At 43.4% G+C, this 20,684-nt stretch overlaps 1 protein-coding gene across 1 annotated transcript in view; it reads right to left on the reverse strand.

Moving 5' to 3' along the window:
- The window catches only part of LOC117561401 (rhotekin-like), a gene marked incomplete at its 3' end in the record, with an annotated part of 48,601 nt that overhangs the window by 14,456 nt on the left and 13,461 nt on the right, over positions 1-20,684 (reverse strand). Inside the window, 3 exon segments of the mRNA XM_034238790.1 lie at positions 7,378-7,472; positions 7,547-7,777; positions 7,865-7,982. Coding sequence (XP_034094681.1) covers positions 7,378-7,472; positions 7,547-7,777; positions 7,865-7,982 — 444 coding nt within the window.

A 20,684-nucleotide genomic window follows, 5' to 3' on the forward strand; every position in this document is an offset into this window, starting at 1 on the left:
GAATTCTGAGATTAAAGTCAGAATTCTGACTTTTTTCTCAGAACAAAAAATAATAATATTTTTTTCAAATCCTCACAAAAAATTTTTTTATGTAGCCCTAATCCTCTTCCGTACAGAACAATACATATTTTTAAAATATATTTTCCATTACAACTGCAACTTGGTTATTACAACCTCTCAAATCAGTCATTACAACTTGACGAATCTGCTCTGTGGCAGTATAAATCGACGAATCTGCGGTCTTGGGTGGATTGGGATGAGGGGCGCTTGTTTTTCACTCGGCTCCTCCCGTTTTGCCAGTACTGTGGTATTAGTGGTTTAGGAAGAGGGGAGTTCTTCACAAATCCAGCACTCCCTAACTCATGCCTGGCTGTGACGTAAATGGTGTGCGGCCGTGAAGCCAGGACAGTAAACAAACATGTCGTCGGTGGTATGGGCGTTGGAGCTATGTGCAACTCAAGGCATATGCTCGAACCGGAGCTGCCTGGACGCTGCAATCATGTTGCGCACTATCCGTGCTGAGTGTGCTGACTTTTCGTACAATGTCCCACTGTCTGGCTTCCTGCATAAAGTCAAGTGCTCGGCGCAGTTGTGGCGAAATGTCGCTCCTCTGTTTTCATGTAAACAGCTCCATATCCGTTAGCGCAGCTAGCTAGCACCAGATGCTAACAACAACAATGCACGTAAGGTCTCTCTCTCGCTCGCTCGGGCCACACATACACACACCCTCCCGGTCCTCCAGATGGCCAGTCGGTGCCTGCCGGTGAGCGTGGAAGTGTGGTCTGCCACAAGCGGGCGGCAGGAGCGGGGCTGTCAGCATCAGCTTGTAGATGGTATTTTAAACTCGATGCGCTCTGAAACTACGGGGCGGCCGAGGAAAAAAAATACACATGCGTTAATCGCGTTAAAATAATTAGTGGCGTAATTTTTTTTTTATTAACGGTTATCGGTATCGGTCTTGAGAAGCAGGAAGTTATCGGTATCGGTTTCAAAAACCAATATCGTGCATCCCTAATTATTACAGTAACGCGTTAGTTTGTAACGCGTTACTCCCGACTCTGCCCGTTGGCAATAGATGGAACCGAGCATTCCGTGGATTGTTCCTATCCGAATTGTGGCAATGTTTCGCGATACAATGAGGCATATTTCTATAGAATTGAGAGAGTAACTAGAGTAAACAACATGAACAAAGCACATCCGTCAATTTGCCCTCGACACCTAACGCATAGTTCACGTCACTTCCGGTAAAATAAGTCATGTGACTCGTCAAAATGGCGCCGCCCACAGGGTTGATGTTATTTCGGTAATTAATCAGTTTAAAATCACTGATAACGTCATCGGATTAAAAAAAAAGACTGGCAGAGACTGGTCTGTTTTATCGGATGATAATTATTTAAAAATGCGTGTCATGAGCATTCCCTCCCTTTAAGGTGTCCAGGTGATGCAGACAGGCTGGACCAGAGAGTGAGAGACAGAACTGTACTCCTCACAGCAGTGAACTTCAGCTCAGGTACAAATACTCTTTTTTCATACTGTACAAAGAATCAAGAAAGATATTGGTTTAAATAAATGAAATATTGACTTTAATACACTGATATATATTCCATTAAACAATACTAAATACTAGATCACCTACACATCAGTGAAGTTGAGGGTTTTTTCCATGCAAAAGGTTACATTTAGATGTTATTGTTAACAAGCAATATGACTTTGTCAGCTTTCTAATGTAATGTATTGAAGGCAAAGATATTTAACACAGAGATAACTGCTACTATTTATCTCTCAATATTGTCTGTAAAAACGTGGTAAAAGTTATTCTTTCAGTGAGACAACAGAGCAAGCTTCTACAGTTGCACTACGTTTGTAACAGTTAAATATTATTTTGATAATAAAATATATTTCAATGTTGATGAACTTCATACTGTTCATTCATAATCTGATTGTCTTTGTAGCTCACTGTTGAAATAAAAAAAAAACATTACAATTACAAAATAATTATATCTACAGCCCCTAAACACACAAACACACCGCTTTCATAAATAACACACTTGTTCTGCAATAATATGTTTTATGTTTCCTGTCATTTTTGTTAGGAAAGGACATGCCTGAAAGACACAACATTTTCTCCTTCTCTGAGGGTCAAGAAGAACATCCAAGAGGAACATTAAAAGCTGATGTTATGAGATTTTAAGACCAGTACAGGACATTCACTAAGAAACTACTTTTATTGTGAAAACAAAGATCTGTACACCGAATATTTTTGTAGTCTACCAGGACCATCATTTGTTTGTGACGCTGCCTGCACCTCAGAGAAGGGGTGGTTATAGTCAGGCTTATAAAGTGTGGCGAAAAACATAGTCAGCTGATGGGATGCATCTATTTCCACATCTACACTCCATCAGCTGATTATTTCTATTTGCCTCACTTTATGAGCTTCACATCACTTGTGCCTTGTACTGCAGAGTTTGCAACGTCACAAATAAATGGGGCCAATCTTCAGTCAGATGTGAATGTGTAATCTAACATTTTCAGTAAGAATAATGGACAAAAGGAGTGCAAATACAAATACAATTTATTGAAATGTGAACCAAAAGTTAATCAAAAATGTTTTAAATAAAAAGCACATATGGACAGAAGGTGTAAACCTATTAAATGTATAAGTAAACCCATTTAGTCAAATAAAGTGACAGACTAGGCCTGTGCAGGTGGTATCAGCTATAACCAGCATGGGCTCCTCCATCAGGCCTGGTCCTCCTCGCTGAGGAAAGACCCTCAGTCCTCTCCAAACCAACAGACAGGACGTCCATCACACGGAGGTTTCTCCCTGAAGTTTCTGCAGCTCTCTGGACACCAGGCTGTCTCAATCCGTCCACACTGAATATGAGATTGGGAAAATGAAAATAATAAATGCTTTAGACAATAAGAAATATAAAGTTGACAGTTGAGTTGCTCAGTTTTTTTAGATTGTCAATACTATTACTGTATAACTAATATCTCAGGTTAAGAGGCACCTTCAAATAAAGATTGGTCTTTAAATACATTTTGTCTCTTGAATTGTTTGTCTAAAGTCAAGGATCTAGAACTGGTACTTGTAGTTTTAATGATACAGTCTGGTTATGATGCTGTTTGGGGGAGGCATCACAGGTAAAAGTACTAACTAGCTACCATCCCATGTACCTTAGCTTGACTTAAATGTATTAAACGTATAATTAAGTGATGGCAAAATATAAATAATGTCATGCCAACATATTAATATTTGCTTGATTCCAGAGTTTAATTTAGCACATTGCATAAACCAGTGGCGAAGCGTGTCTATCACAACTGGACCTTCTGTAGACACAAACGCCCCCCCACGCACGCACGCGGCAGCAGCAGCCGCTCTTGTCAGATTTAAATGCACAACAACGCGTACTACACTCAAGACAGACATTAACGAACCATTCATCAAAAAGTGTGTGGAAACAAAATTCAACCAGCTCAACGAGATGCATAACCAGCAAATAAAAAGTAGTCTCACTCACCAATGGTCCTCACTTAAAGACGAAATCCATCCTCCTGTCCTTTTGGATGAATTTTCCGATCACCCGGTCATAAAGCTGATCACTGCTTTTCAGATCCAAAAGAAGTTGCCTTTCAATTGCCATGGAAGCTAATGCAGAGAGTCAGGATTGTCCTGTTCTGTTTCGGGCATATGTTTTTATCCGTTTGAGGGCGGAAAATATCCTTTCCACAGATGCAGTGGTGACGGGGATCGTTACAACCAGACATATCAGTGCATATAGCTGATGCATTCTGTCACAAAGTTATTTTCGTTGGAAAAAGAAAAGGAGGTCAGATGGGTTCTTTCCCTGAAAATCTGTCATACAATACATCACAGACAGTTCTGTTTTCAGCCGAGACAAGTCAAAGTGCGGCCCGTAGCTCTCTGTGAGGCTTGCGAATGCAGTTTCAGGGAAGTTGCTGTTAAAGCTGGTGAACTGTTGAGGGTCCAGAAGAGAAAGGAATGACAGTTTTTCGTGATCTTTAAACCGATTTTGCACCTGATTTAAAATGTTCTGAAGAATGCCATTGTTCAGCTTCTTGTAGTGTGAGCGAGAATCTCCGTGGGCTCTCCGTCCAGTTGGCAGGCCGGTGTCCTGCACAGTCTCATCATATATTTGATCAAAACGATCCCTCTGCCCTTCAATGCAAATGCAAAACTCTTCCACCCTTGTCAGACAAAACTGCATGTCGAATGACTTGTTCTGTAAGATGTCGAAGAGCACATCTGCATGCGCAAATATCTCGTTAAAAGTTGAAAGGAAAAATCCAAATTCAAAGTTGCCCAGGTTTGATAGGTAGCCATCAGCACTGAGAATGGCAGCATCATCAAATTCCTCGTGGTGTTCAACTATGTAGTCAAACAGATCCTTAAGAGCATCCTTCTCTTCAAAGACAGTGCACACCAATCTTGATGCAAAATTCCACCTTGTTGGTGCCACTCGTGGCAGTCGCTTCTGGCATACTTCATCAAGCAGCTGCGTTCGTTTTGGCGATCTAGAAAAGAACGCAGCCAGGTCAGAAAGGTGTGAAAAGAAAATTCTGCATTCTTTAATTTTAACTACACCTTGAGATAAAACCAAATTAAGGGCATGTGCATAACAGTGTATGAAAAGTGCCTGTGGGATCTTTTCCTTGACCTTGGCTTGGACTCCGTTCAGCCCCGATGCCATAACGGCAGCACCGTCATAGCACTGGGCTACAAGTTTGCCCATGCATCCATGTTCCTCCAAGAAACCAAGGGCCATGGCTGCTACATCCTCTGCCCGTTTCTTCCCTGTCACATCCTCAAATTTGACGAACCTCTCTTTTACGCCACTGTCTGTTACAAACCGAAGAACAAACGACAACTGTGCAGCATTGCTGACATCTGTTGTTTCATCCAGCATTAAAGCTACGAAGGGTGCTTTACTTATTTCTTCTTTGATGGTCTCACCCATCACTTCGGCCACAGCACTTATCAAGTCGTTCTGTATTTGACTCGAGGTTCCAATGAACACCTTAGAAGTGGACAAATGGTAGTGCAAGTCTGGATCATATTCTGCTATGAATGTAAGCAGCTCCAGGTAATTACCTCGATTGGCTGATTCTCTGCTCTCATGATGGCCCCTGAAAGGTAACTCCTGTTTCCCAAGGAAAATCACACAGTGGATCAGACGTTTCAAAATATCCCGATTTTTGTTCACCTTTTCGTTGTGAATGATCGTTTCTCTACGTCTCTGTTCGTCCAGCTGTAGATCAATCCTTGTGTCTCCAAAAGTCTTCATGGTGACCATTGCCTTAAGATGCCCTGCTGTGTTTTGGTGTTTTTGTGCAGCCTTGGTTAAACAGCTCAGATTATCGTAGCCTTTCCAATTCCATGCCCCCTTTTCGGTCCCAAAAAGCAAGCACTCCCAGCAGTAGAGCCTTTTGTGACTAACTGAGCCCGTGAGCCACGGGTATCTTTCCCAGTTGCTAGCCTGGAAATGGCGAACATAACCTTTAGCAACTTGATTCAGCTCCAGATTTTCAGGCGTTGGGCGCCCTTTTTTTACAATGTCCGTCTTTTCAGGGAATTGTCGTCTTGAAAAAGGAACCGACAATAATTCCGCCACAACATCTTCTTCACCTCTTGCCATGTCAACGTTAAAACGAATAAAACAGAAAATGAATTATTACGTCCCATCTATATCCTGTGTCTCGCACATACGTCTCGCACCTGTCAGAACTAACGGGCCTTCTAGCATACCCTGCACCGTGAGAAACTCCGAAAGAATACGCCCATTGGCTACAAATCAATATATGATTGGTTGATCAAACTGTCAATCAGAGTGTTCGCTCTTATTCAGTTCAACGACCAGGGCCTTCTATCAAGGATACAGAATACCCACAGACGCAGAAACAGATCTGATTGGTTGCATTTATTTTCTAAAATGAGTAGTGCAAGGTCCGAGAAGGACAAACAAATCCACACAAATCCACGTAACACTGTTTATTACAGATCAACAACACCGATACGATTCTCATTTATAAAATGTATTTACATTTTATTATATTTTATTAAATTGTATTTATATAATTAAATCGATAAATGTCTTTTTTTTATCTGAGTTATCAGGGTATTCTCTGAATACCTTGAAGGCCCTGACGGTTCGCCACTGGCATACATTACATTACATTACATTGCATTTAGCTGACGCTTTTATCCAAAGCGACTTACAATAAGTACATTCGACCAGGAAGACACAACCTTGAAGAAAACAGAATCATATAAGTACATCAGGTTTCATAGAGCCAAACACACATTAAGGGGTTTTACGATTCTGAAGTCTTCGTTCTAAATAGAAAATAGCATGGATAATTTACAAAGGCTTTAAAAACACAGCAGGAGCCCAAGATAATTATAAAACTTGCCATTATTTCAGTACAGTTCAATTGGTTTTAATTTCATAAACGGTTATCAACCGTTAGTGCCAAAGCAGTAGGCTAATATGAATTACTGCTGTAGACTACAACCACTACTTGTTTAGCTAGCATAAACTCAACAAAGCTAGCGTTAGCTGGCTAACTGACGTTATTTTGCCGCTAAACTGCATGATATAAAACGGTAGTCTTCAAAGCGGATTTAATCCTCAATCACAATAATAATATTCAAAGTAATACTGGGCAAGTAATGGGAAAAACTTACCGTTGATTGACGCGCCATGTCAGCGGACTGGTAGCGACACGGACCGTTAGCCCCGCAGTCATTCGGTTCGACGTGACTATGGCTGTGACTGTGACTAAACCGAGCCTCGTTGTTCTGATAGCTCCTCCCCTTCGCTCCAACCCCCCTCCCTCCCCCACATCTACAGGTGAAAATTACTTTTGCGACACATTTATCGCAAGAAGTGTAGCAAAAGTCAAGACCGCAGATTCGTCGATTTATACTGCCACAGAGCAGATTCGTCAAGTTGTAATGACTGATTTGAGAGGTTGTAATAACCAAGTTGCAGTTGTAATGGAAAATATATTTAAAAAATATGTATTTTTCTGCAAGTGAACATTTCATCACTAAGTTCATTTTTTTTCTACAAGCTACAAAACTTTTTTTTTTCTTCTGTGACTTCAAATTTGGTTCACAGTGACGTGGATATTTTATACAAGTGTAAATTTGGTTCACAGTTACGTGGATATTGTATACAAGTGTAAATGTATGCACACAAGCTCAGATTATTTTTCTGCAAGTGCTCACATCAGGTTTTACACGCTCTCGCATGTTGCACCATATCTACCTTCATACGTGTGGACGTACCGTAAGGGGAACAGAGATGGGGGGACAGGAGAGGAAACAAGAAGAAGGTGGGGACGACTTCTCACCTGTTGCTGCTAGTGACAAATCATGGGTCTTGAAACCTTCCTGGACATGCTCAAGAGTCAGTGTTGCGTGAGCCAGCAGGTTAAACTTGGGCCCCCTTAGGACAGAACGCAATGAGCAAACTCAAATTGACACTTTGAATGTGTGTTTAGGGAGAATTGTCATCCTCACAGTGTGGAAAGGTCAGGGGATAAAGGTGGTGACACACTTCCAGCTCCTACATTTGCTCCACAAACAGCTGCAGACTCAAACGCAGCACGGATCTTTTTCCCAGAGGAGCGTCCCACAGACCCCCCCAGGCGGCTCGATCTCCTGGGTCCTAGAGCCCCGGGGGAGAAGTCCTCCACAGCAGAACTGCTGTACAGCTCAACACGGAGCTGGAACCCGGGACCTGCTTCGTGGCTGCTCACACACATTTATAGAGGGACAAATTAAATGTATTTTAAGCTGGATTTGAATAAAACTGAACCTCTAAGAAACAACACTTACAATATGATAGTGTCTTCAAAACAGATGTCAGTCAAAGTCCTATCAACCATCACCACATCTGTGTCATGAATCTCTGTGCCACACTGTAGCAGACAGAAAACAGCACAGCGCTGGAGCTCTGCAAGTAAGAGTATAAAAACAGCTAATTATTAAGGTTTAAATATATAGTTATTAGCCCCTAAAATCCTGTAAGGCAGGGGTGTCCAAACTTTTTCACCGAGGGACACATACAGAAAAAGACAGGGACGCGGGAAGTCAGTCAGAGTTGGGGGTGCGGGTGCACAGCAAATTTAAAATCTAAAATTCAACACCCATGTAGTTAATTTTAACACTATGAAAGAGTTTATATTGAAACCACCAGCAAAGTGTTAAATTAACACTTTCCAAAGTGTTGACAATATAACACTATCATAGTGTTACTATACCAACACTAACGGCCCGTCCACACTACAGCTTCGACAGCTTCAAAAACGGTTTCCAACACGTCTGCCCATTCACTTTGAATGGGGTGACGTCACGTTGCCTCGCTTTTCACCGAACTGAATTGTAGGTAGCATAGCGGTCCGTCTCCGGCGTCTCCGGTGTCAGAAGTTGAACAATGTTCAACTTCTGACGCCGGAGACGCCGGAGTAGCCAGCGCCAGCCAATCAAATCCCGTTTCTGAAAATCTGACAGCTAAAGCCCTAGCCAATCAAACCGCGTCTAGGCTGGGAGAGATATCCCGCCGTTCATTTCTATATTTCAAAAAAAGATGGAGGAGAAACTAATTATCTCCGTAGCGAATCACCCGGTTTTGTATGACCAGACCCTCTTCACCTACCGGGATACAAACCGGAAGAACCAATCATGGAGGGAGATGGCAGAGACAGTTTATATATATATATATTGCTCGCATAAAATCCCCGGGGTTTTTTGCTTTGTATGTCGGGGGCGGGAGATTCATGTGATTGGTTGTTGGTCGCGTTGCTCGAATAAAATCCCCAAGCTTCAGACACGCCCAGCTCCAAGCTTTTTTTGAAGCTGTAGTGTGGACGGGCCGTAACAGTGTTGGCTGCAGCTTCAATTTTACATTGTCCTGGTGTAGAATACAACTACAGTAGTGATACATCTTCTCCCATCTAACACCTTTAAGAGTTAAACATGTACACTAATAGTGTTGCAATTGTACACTGTCCTGGTGTAGAGTAACACTACAGTAGCGATACATCTTCTTCCATCTAACACCTTTGAGAGTTAAACATGTACACTAATAGTGTTGAATGTTACACTGTCCTGGTGTAGAGTAACACTACAGTAGTGATACATCTTCTTCCATCTAACACCTTTGAGAGTTAAACATGTACACTAATAGTGTTGAATGCACATTATACTGGTGTTGCATTTTGCATTAGCCTCAACCCTCTGGGAGTTCAAAATGAACACTAATCTAGTGTCAAATGTCATGTATTGGTATTATGATGTACAACAAACTGGTGTTAAAAGTTACAATGACCAATACATCATTCCAGATATCAGCATATGACAAGTGCTTTATTTGAATGGTGGCATGTTGAACTGAATTGAATATTGGGAGAATTTGTCAGTCTTAAGAGTAAGACTGACAAATTCTCCCAATATTCAATTCATTGGCACACCCGTGTTTCAGTACAAGAAAAAAAAATGCCAGAGGGAGAAATACAAATTACAGCACATAGCTGTCTAAGACAACATAACAAAATGGTGTCATTGGCACTTGCAGACATCTGCAGATCAAAAGGCTTATGAAATTGAAGTGCATCAGGTTTGATGACTGAAAGACTATCCTGCTTAACAACATTAAAAGGCATGAAGATGCTCAACAAATAAACTTTCCATGTCTCTTAAGACTGACAAATTCTCCCAATACTCAATTCAACCAACATTCAATATTGTTCAACAGCAAAAATGTATATAAATAACCCTCTGTGGCAGTTGAGGTCCAAAAAGGTTGTTTGTTGCCTGCCGTGCCAGGCAACAAACAACATTTTTGGACCACACTCACACCCAGTGCTTCAGTAAAACAAAACAAAATGTATGTTATAGACAGTTGCTTGCAGAAATGTGTACATGCTTTTGAGTGCTGGATCATAGCTAGTGCCTAAGACAAAGTGAAGCTTAAAAAGTTCATCAATTGCTGCTAAGGAAGTGGTAGCCTCACAGGGGATGAGCTTCTTGTCGATCAGATTAAAGAAGTTGCCGATGGCCTCCTTGCTGGTCCCTGAAGCAAGAAGATATGGCTGGCTCGTGTCGATATGGCTCTGAAGGTGCTCATCCAGACTCCTACAGGACTGAAGGCAAGCAACATTTTCATTTTACATGGCTAACTATGCGCATGTGTGTGTAATATTTGAGTGTGTTTTTAGGAATAGTTTATATTTGCACTAGCCTAGTCCTACTTTATCATAGTGACAGCTCTCTGTAGTAGTTCTGGTGGCTAGATCTAACATTCTTAAACCTGCCACATACCTTGTGAAATATGACCAGATGGTCAATGGCCTGAGCTACACTGATCTTCCGGGTTTTCTTCCTTCCCGCAGGCTGGGGTGACAGGAGGTGCAGAAGGAGGAGGATGGATGCCATATCACTGTCCCACTCTGTAAGAAAAGAGAACAATGATCAATTTGCTTTTTTTTACCCATCTGTATAATGTCCAATAGTTCATAGTACATGTACAAGCAAAATACAAGACATTAAGTCTCACAACACAATAAAGTATGGAAAAAGTGAAGTGGCCTGAATACTTTCCAAACCCACTGTACCCTGGCATTCTCCAACTGTGTGGCCTCCAGCCTCACATAGACAATGTACAATATGACATGATATGACAATGCAGTTCCTAAAACCATACCTGGTGATTCCAGTGATGGTTCATCAGCCCTTTGGTTCTTGGCAGACAACAACAAGCGCTTCAGCAAGGGTGTGGAAGTCAGCATTTCTGCCTGTTGGATGACCTTTGCTTTGAAGGAGGTTGGCCACTTTTCCAGTAGTTTGGATGGAGTTTCTGACCCAAAGAGGAGACTGAAGTCTTGGAGAATCTAAAACACATACAGCACAAACGCAAGAACAACCATCAGGCTTACAATTTACTACTAATGCCAATTTCACAGGTGTAGATCATCTCCATTTAACTGAAGGTGGCTTAAAACGTCTATCAAAATAGATTTACTAATAAACAACATTCATAATAAGCAAAAGTAGGAGTAATAAAATATTACCAATGTAATATTGTCCAGCAGCCGCGGGAATAGTGAAAGGACCCACCTCCTTTCTGACCGTCATAAAAATGCTCCTGACCGAAAAGGACATAAGAGGAATGGTAAATGGACTGGACTTACTGTATATATATAGTGCTTTGGATAAAATTGTCAATTCACCCATTGACACAAACATTCACATAACCAATGGTGGCAGCTGCCATGCAAGGTGCAGGCCTGCTCATTGGGAGCAATTCGGGGTTCAGTGTCTTGCCTAAGGACACTTTGATATGTGGACAGGAGGAGCCGGGATTCAAACCACCAACCCTGCAGTCATTGGACAATCCGCTCTACCGCCTGAGCCACAGCCGCCCGAATGAATTAAACTACCCTATGTATACAACTACAGGAATTCTTAAATGCAGTGGTATGTTATAGAAATCCCATAGCATTCAAGGAACCATGTAAGCCATCTAAAACAGTCTACTTTGATCATAATCAAGAATAACTCACATATCCTGTCTTCCCATGTGGATCTTTGAGCGAGGGAAACAGGGTAACAATCCCCAGTGCATACTTCTCTTTGGTCAGTCGCTGAGGGATTCTCCTGCAGAGCAAAAACAGTCATTTTCAACATTTCATTCATTTAAGTCTAAGAGACTTAGTTTTAGAACATATAAACTTAATGAACTCAATTTATGTAGAAATACAATTGCACCAACTTCATCCACACTTAACCTATACATACATGACACTTTCATGCAAAGCTATAACAAACGGATGGACAGACGTCACTAAAATGTAAAACAATGGTGTACATGACATATTGAACATGCACTCACATTCTGCTTCTGCTCGGCCCGTCCACACAGCGGCGTGCATTGAAGCTTCCAACGCTTCTGCCCATTCACTTTGAATGGGGTGACGTCACTTTTAGCCGAACTGCATTTTGGGAAGCGGCGTGGAGCGTTGCTGGCGTTGCTGGCTTCAAAAGTTGAGCAATGTTCAACTTTTGGCGCCTCGGCAGAAGCGTCAGCCAATGAAATCCCGTTTATGCAAATCTGTCAGTACAAGCGCTAGCTAATCAAACCGCGTGTATGCTGGGAGAGACTACGCAGGTCATTTCCTCATATTCCAAAAAATGGAGGGAAAATTCATTATAGCGGTAGTGAATCACCCGGTGCTGTATGATCAGTCTCTGTTCATCTACCGGGATACAAACCGGAGGAGCGAGGCATGGAGGGAGGAGGCAGAGACAGTGGGTGAAACTGGTAGGTTTTCGCCTGTTTGGGGATTTTATATCCAGTTTACTTCGTTTTAACATTGCTATTGCTTTGTATGTCGGGGGCGGGAGATACATGTGATTGGTTCTTGATCCCCAAGCTTCAGATACGCCCACCTCCAAGCGTCAACGCACGCCGCTGTGTGGACGGGCCGTTAGACGGAGACTTGACGGAGAACATGCTAGAAAAGTAAAAGGCGGCAATTATCGAACAACTTTTTTACGGACACTAGAGCTTGTTAGCTCGCTGTCGAACTAACGATAGACATGTGCAATACATTGGTCTTCGTTGTAAGAGAATATTTTAATCTGATCTGTTTATAGAGCTTCTTATAGTTTCTTAGAATCTGTGATACTGCAAACATCTGCTTGCAGTATCACTCAAAGACTCCTCTGTAAGTTGAGGTCACAGGTCAAACGCTTCTCCTATATCCGTGGGAGAGGGTTGAGACCTGGCTGCATCTCTTTGAGACAAGGAGATTATTGTCTCCCATTTTGCTATTGATTAGGTAAACGTGGGCTTCTGTTAGCCCACCTCTCCTCATGTTGATGCGTGTTGGGTCTATTCTGGGGCAGAGAACATGATGGTGGAGCACGGGACAGTGTGAAACTAAGTGATCTCCCCGGCCGTATTAATGTACTGTGTTCAATAAAACTCTCAGTGCTTTGGCTAACGACGGTTCCAGACTCCTTCATTCTACCTCAACATTGCAACAACAGAAGTTTATCTTCACAATTGGCGTCTACGAACAGGATACCGAGATTTCTTCAGAAGACTGGTAAGTGCTTTTTTTCAAATCTATTTGAACAACTGCCTTACCAGACTGTGATTGACGGTATCAAAATTACTTGTGAAACTGCGCGAGTGCAATTTGTTTTGGTCTCTTCACTCTGTACATTTGAAGGCTTAATCATAACCTGAGGAATCGGTGTCTAGGGGATTCTATCCTGGCCGGTTTTTCCTGTGATTGCTGCTGGGGCAAGTGCCAACAAAAGCAAGCACAGCTCATGTATAAAACAATAAGAATATTTGGGGCTAATAAATAACCTCAGAACATCGACTTTTAACGATTTCCGCTGTGTGTGTTTTCTAGAATTAAATTACTGGACAATCACACACTGCAAATATTCGGAGAGACCTTAAGGAAAGCATCAGCAAGGTGGAACCTCTGTTTAAAAAAAAACAATGTGAGGATTTGTAATTGAAACAAATTGCCGAATTCTGGAGATTTCAACGGGTAAAATCAGACCAATCCGTTTTCGGGTGTCTGCTCAAGCCTGCACGAGGGAGGGCGAATTCCCCTCCCCCCTGCGGTGAACGGCACACGAGGAATGTTTAAGAACACAGACTTGTATTTTCTGTTAATCACACCATAAGCTCAAGAACTAAATGTAGCTATTAAATGGGAAGGGTCGTGGCAGAATATTACATTCACACTGTGTTTAATAAACTAACGGATTATTGAATTGGATGTTGTTTAAAAAAAAAAAAAAGTACTGAATTAATTAAAAAATCTCTGCTCTCGGTCGGTTGAGCAGTTTTACCACTACATTTGCATAGTGGTTTTGATTGAGAATAAGGTAGTTTATTGCTCATCAACAGATTACTAGTAAATATGGCTGAGAAGAGCCCATATTAAACAGATATTTCAGTGCTCCCGTTGACGTTTCCGTAATTTCGGACTAAATTAAACTGGATGATTTTTTTGGCCAGGGCGCTGATTTTGTTGCGAGTACATGTTTGTTTGTCTAATTGCAGTGTTTGTTTTATTGTACTAACCGTTAAACATGGGTAATACTGCCTCCACAAACGATTCAGTTGGTAAGAGGAAAACCATTTCACACACAAAGACACTTAAAAAAAAACCCGATTGCAGAAAACCACTACACGCATTTGTTTTCTCCAAACATGCCGTCTGGAATTGTCGGAAGAACTTTGGATTGGTCTAAAGTTATGCCGTTTACATCGTTACTTTGCGAACACTCACAACAGATTAATCAGAAAGGATTGATTCAATTTGATTGGCCTCTGACAGGTAGTTTTGATATGGCCGTGTTGTGGCAAGCATTTAAACTGGTGGAAAATAATTCAAATTTTTCATGGGATCAGAAATACATGACAGAATGTGTGAAAGCTTGGATGACTATAGCAGAGAAAAGGGGTTATGAGGAAAGGAAGAATGCTAAATCTGTTGGCAGCGAGCGAGGCTCCATTGAGCTCAAGGCGCTGATTGATAAAGTCTCTCAATGTGCAAAAAGTTGTCATTTGCTTAGCCTAGAGGCTGCTTTTGATGTAAGATCAGAAAACATGTCCAGATTCAGGGAAAGACACGGTGAGAATGTTCCAGACATTGCAAAATCAGTATTTTATGATTGGATTAAAAGAAGTGGCAAAACTCCAACCCCATCTCAGCTCATTTGTACTTTGACAGACGCAGGGCTGTTGGACGGAAAGCAGGCTGTATCTCTCTGTACGAAAATAATTCCCGCGACAGAACTCTCAAATCCCGTTGCGAGAAACTCCGATGATGATCTGTTAATGACAGCTGCAGCTATCATGAATAAAAATGGGTTGAGATATCAGACAGAACAATATAGAGAATTAGAATCGGCACACGCCGAGCAGAGTGCAGCAGCGGGGGAGGGGAATGTTTCACATGGCAGTCCGTTACTGACCCCCACTCCTCGCACTCCGCCACTCCTTTTACAAGATTACCCAGGTTCGCCGTACGGCAGCAGTTTTCCAAAACATGTCCAGCGTAAAATGTACACGACAATGCAAACATCTCAGGATAATAATTCTGAAGAAAGTGTGACCGCCCCGAAAATTCTGATAGGAGATGTTCCAGTTTGCAAACACTGGACACCCGCTGAGGTCATTGATGTCACTAACCACGCTCCCAGTCCCACTAAAAGTCCAGATGAGTATCTGTCATGGTTGACTAATGTTTGTTCAGTTTATAACTGTTTGGTTCATGATGTTAAACAGCTGATAATCTTAACATACAAAGCAGATTGGCCCACGTGCAGAGACGAGTTTAAATTTCCTGAGTGTACAGCCGCAGGGGACTGGCCCACGACACAGACGCGAGACAGAGCATGCGCTAAAACTCACACAGATTTCTCCCAAGTGACGGCTTGTGTACAAGACCCAGCAGAAAATGTCCCAGAATTTATCCAGCGTTTCATGACAGTATGGGACAATAATGCGGGAATTAAAAGAGAGGGTAATGATTTGTTACATAATTTAATCCCAGAGACAGCTCAGGCCTACATGATGTCGACTCCCGATTGGCAAATTAAATCTTGGAAAATGACTATCGCCACAATGCGTGCCCTGCATAGGAGCCAAATGTTCCTTACCCCCAGAATTTCACAACTGCTTCAACAATTTCCTCAAAACACCCAGGCTTATCAAACTCAGGGACAAAACCACACACAGCAGTATCAAAATCAGGGGAGATCACAGGATTATCATAATAAGAGCAGACAGCAGCAGAACAAAAATCCCAAAAAGTTGATGCCATGTCATGTTTGCGGGGGTCCAGCAGCACACACAGCCCCCCCTCACCCAGCCCCCCTTTTCCCAGCCCGCACTTCCCCCTACCCTTCCCCAGCAGTCCGGACATCTGGCATTAATGCAGCCTCCACGGTATGACAGACAAACTCAGCAGGAGCAGAACGCTCAACAAAGTGGATTTAATAGAAGATAGGGGTGCCAGGAAGATATAGGATCAGATTCACAGCATTTCCCCATTCAAGCAGCAAGAATTCGCCTTTCCAATAACCCGCGTGAAGATCCGATTATGCCCGTTGATTTTAGTGGTACGGCTGTAGATATTTTGATTGACAGCGGAGCCACCTTGTCTGCCGTGCGTACTAAGGAGAAAGTGTGTGAAGCAACCAATACATTTGTCACAACTATCGGTGTTGCGGGAATTTCTATGTCCGAACCCATTTCAGAGACGACTAATGTTTCAATTAATGGATCAAACGTGCAACCCTCTTTCATTATTTCAGATGGAAGTCCTATTAATTTAATGGGCAGGGACTTACTATGTAAATTACAGGCAACAATACATTGCACTTCAGACGGATTGTTTTTGACAATTCCTGACAGTAAGGTCTATCAGGCAGTCCAATTCATTCAATCATCGCGAGACAACCTGTATTGTTGGTCATTTCCAGATTTCAATATGATTTCTGTTTTCTCCACAACAGGGATTCAGAAGATTGCTAGCATTTCTCCGGTTTGTGCGTCTTTAATGTCTCTTATTGCGACCTGTGTTGAATGTACTTGCACAGCAGCTTTTAATCCGTCAGATGACTACGCGCAATCAGTAAGAGGTTTTTGCAAACAAATCAGATCGGTTGACAAGTGAACAATATTTGTGTCATTTCCCGACAAGGATGTGCTTTACCCATCAGACCTCACAACACCCAGCAGGTTCTCCATGTTGAAGAAACCCTCCCCTACATAACGGTGGCTGTTACGCCCGGCAGTAACCCAAAGGAGGGTGGGGGCCATGGCAGCCCGCTGCCAGCCCAGCTGGGAAGCCTCACTTTCCACACCACAACACACACACACACACACACACAAACACACACACACACACAACACACACACACACACACCACACACACACACACACACACACCACACACACACACACACCACACACACACACCACACACCATCACACACACACACACACCACACACACACACCCACACACAACACACACACACACACACACACACACACACACACACACACACACACACACACACACACACACACACACACACACACACACACACACACACACACACACACACACACACACACACACACACACACACACACACACACACACACACAACGTAATTAACTTTGGAGGGGAGCATTTCCTGCTTCGTCTCGCGGAGCCAATTGCTCTTCCCCAAAGCCCCTTCCTTCATTTACAACCAACCCCCCCACAGAGTATGGCCCCCCCCTCAGATTTTTCAGAAGTCCCGGCTACATTATGGGCAAAACACAAGAACCATGTTGGTTTTGTTGCCTCAGCGCCTCCACATCGAGTAACACTTAAAGCCAACGCCAGATTGCCAGCTATCAGACAGTACAATTTGCCCCATAGAGCCATTTTGGGGATTGAAGGAGTCATCCAATCTTTGCTTGATCAGGGCGTGTTAATTTACACAACTAGTCCCTGTAATACTCCAATTCTACCCATACCTAAACACAATCGCCCTGATGAGTGGCGCTTTGTCCAAGATTTGCAAGCTATTAATGCTATTGTCGTTCCGACAGCTCCTATAGTGCCGGACACTAATTCGATCTTAGCTTCTCTGCCCCCAGACTCTAAGTACTACACAGTGATTGATTTATGTTCAGCATTTTTCTCTGTTCCTCTGCATCCAGACAGCCAGTATCTGTTTGCATTTACTTTTAAAGGTAAACAAATCACATACACGCGCCTCCCACAGGGGTTTGTTGAATCTCCGACAGTGTATGCAGCAGCTGTGAGGAGAGATCTGGACACTTTGGTCCTGACAGGAGGTAGTACCTTGCTTCAGTACGCAGATGACCTGTTGTTAGCTTCTCCCAATAAAGACGCCTGTCGCATCGACTCCATTCTGCTCATGAAAAGACTTTCTGAATGCGGACACAGAGCATCCCTGGCCAAGTTGCAATACTGCCAGACTGAGGTCACGTATTTGGGTCACATTCTGAGGGATGGACACCGTCTCCTCTCGCCAGCAAGGATTTGTCTGTTGAACAAAGTACCACCACCTCGCACAAAGAAGGACATGCTTCCCTTCTTGGGCATGGCAAATTATTGCAGACACTGGATTTTTGAGTATGCTGCGATGGATTCTGTCCTGCGTGCTGCCACTCTGCAGGCTTCCCCTAACATTGTTCAATGGTCTGAGGACATGCACACTGCCTTTCAGGACTTAAAGCGAGCCCTCACATCGGCTCCCGCCCTGGGTCTACCTGATTACCATCAGCCGTTTCACCTGCACGTCCATGAGAAGGGGGGCTTTGCAACGGGCATCTTGGTGCAGAAGCATGGCTCTAATTTCCGGCCTGTTGCATACTACTCATCTCGACTCTCCCCTGTGGTGCTGGGTATGCCTTCATGCCTGCGGGCTGTGGTCGCAGTTGCGATAGTTGTAAAACAATCCTCTCCCATTGTACTGGCCAGTGACTGTGTAGTACATGTCCCACATGCAGTTTTGCATATTCTGAACACCTCTGCTACTCAGCATATGACGGCAGCAAGGCGATCTGGTTATGAAGCGGTAATTCTTTCAAGTCCACACATCACTCTTAAACGTCCCCCCCCCCCTAAACCCAGCTACACTGGTGCCAATTCCAGATTTTGAAATAACACATGACTGCGTCACAACGATTGACATGTCTTCCTCCCCCAGAGCTGATATGTTGCAAACTCCTATCCCTAATTCAGATATGATTCTATACACAGACGGGTCTGCGAGCAGGCCGTCTGACACAGTACACTTAGCAGGCTACGCTGTTGTGAATGACTGGGAAGTTTTAGAAAGCCGGGCCTTGCCAAATGGCACGTCAGCTCAGCCTGCAGAGTTGTATGCTCTGCTCAGGGCATGTATTTTGGCTCAAGGTAGAGTTGCAACCATTTTCACAGACTCCAGGTATGCATTTGGTGTGTGCCATGATTTTGGTGTCTTGTGGAAAATGCGCGGTTTCTTAACATCGGCTGGTAAGCCTATTCAACATCATGCGTTAGTAGCTGAGCTATTAGACACTATCCTGCTCCCTGCACAGCTAGCAGTAGTTAAATGTGCTGCTCACACAAATTCTAATGATCCTATTTCGTGTGGAAATGCGTTAGCCGACACCGCGGCTAAACAAGCAGCAGTTTCCTCCTCTTCTATGGTGCTCCAATGCCCCTCGACACAACCCGCAGAAACCATTTGTTTGCCTTCCTTTAATGATGTCGCGGACATGCAAGCCCGCGCTGATATTAGGGAGAAAGATTTATGGCTAAGACGAGGTCGTACACTTGACGCTGAGTCCAGCTTGTGGCTCCACCCAGACGGCCGGATGGTCTGTCCCCGTTCATTCCTCCATGTTTTGGCACATGTTGAACATGGCAAATCACATGTAGGAAAAGGAGGGATGAATGGGATTATAAAGTCACAATGGTTTGCTCCAGGCATTACACTAGCTACACAGACCCTTGTAGATAGATGCATGATATGCCAGCAGACAAGAAGAAGAAAAGGTCCAGTTCAGCATGAACATTTACCGCCCCCCTCGGGGCCCTTTGTAAATATGCAAATTGACTTTTCGCACATGCCACCATGCCAAGGATTCAAATATCTTTTGGTAATAGTGTGCCAGTTCTCCAAATGGGTAGAGGCCTACCCTACCAGAAAAGAAGACGCCAGAACAGTTGTAAAGTGTCTTCTCAAAGATGTTGTCCCTAGATTTGGTGTTCCAGCAGGGATTAACAGTGACAGAGGTCCAGCATTCATTTCTAAGATAACCCAGAGTCTAGCTACAGTGTTAGGGTTCAAATGGCAATTGCATGTTCCCTATCATCCACAGAGCTCAGGTCAGGTTGAGAGAATGAACTTGACTATAAAGGAAAAACTCACTAAAACAATGTTGACCACAGGACTAAAATGGGTAGACGCGCTGCCGCTAGTTCTGTGCTCAATCAGAAACTCACCAAATGCAACGACAGGGCTCAGCCCACACGAAGTATTGATGGGAAGGCCAATGTTCACAGGATCTAGTCCCCCAGTAATGCCCCACAGACTCACTCTTTTGTGGACAGAGGATTACATGACTAACTATGTCAAATATCTAACTGACATGTTGAGAAAGTTTCACAGGCAGGTGGCTGACAGGCTCCCCCAGCCTGGTGAGGAGCCCACCCACCCTTTTCAGATTGGTGATAATGTACTAATCAAATCGCTTGAAAAAGATTCTTTGTCTCCCAGGTATAAAGGTCCTTTCCAGGTATTAATAGTGACCAGAACAGCCCTGAGAGTACAAGGTAGAGCGGAGTGGATTCACGCTTCAAGATGTCGTCTCTCTCCTCTACCGGATGCTGGCGTGTGAAGGCAGTCATCATCATCGTCATTCTGGGTTTACTGTACCTGGCCAAGAACGCCCTGCTAGATGAAGCTGTGAAAATCCCAACGACAGGTGGCGAGGGACCTCGCCCGTCTGAGGGAGAAAATAAGGTGCTCTTATCTAAGAGCGCAGACGACTTGACCACTCAGGGTCCAGACCCTGAGGGCAAAACAACACCAACGGGCAAAGAAG

Source organism: Gymnodraco acuticeps, unplaced genomic scaffold, assembly GCF_902827175.1.
Source record: "Gymnodraco acuticeps unplaced genomic scaffold, fGymAcu1.1, whole genome shotgun sequence".
NCBI classification, from domain to species: Eukaryota; Metazoa; Chordata; class Actinopteri; order Perciformes; family Bathydraconidae; genus Gymnodraco; species Gymnodraco acuticeps.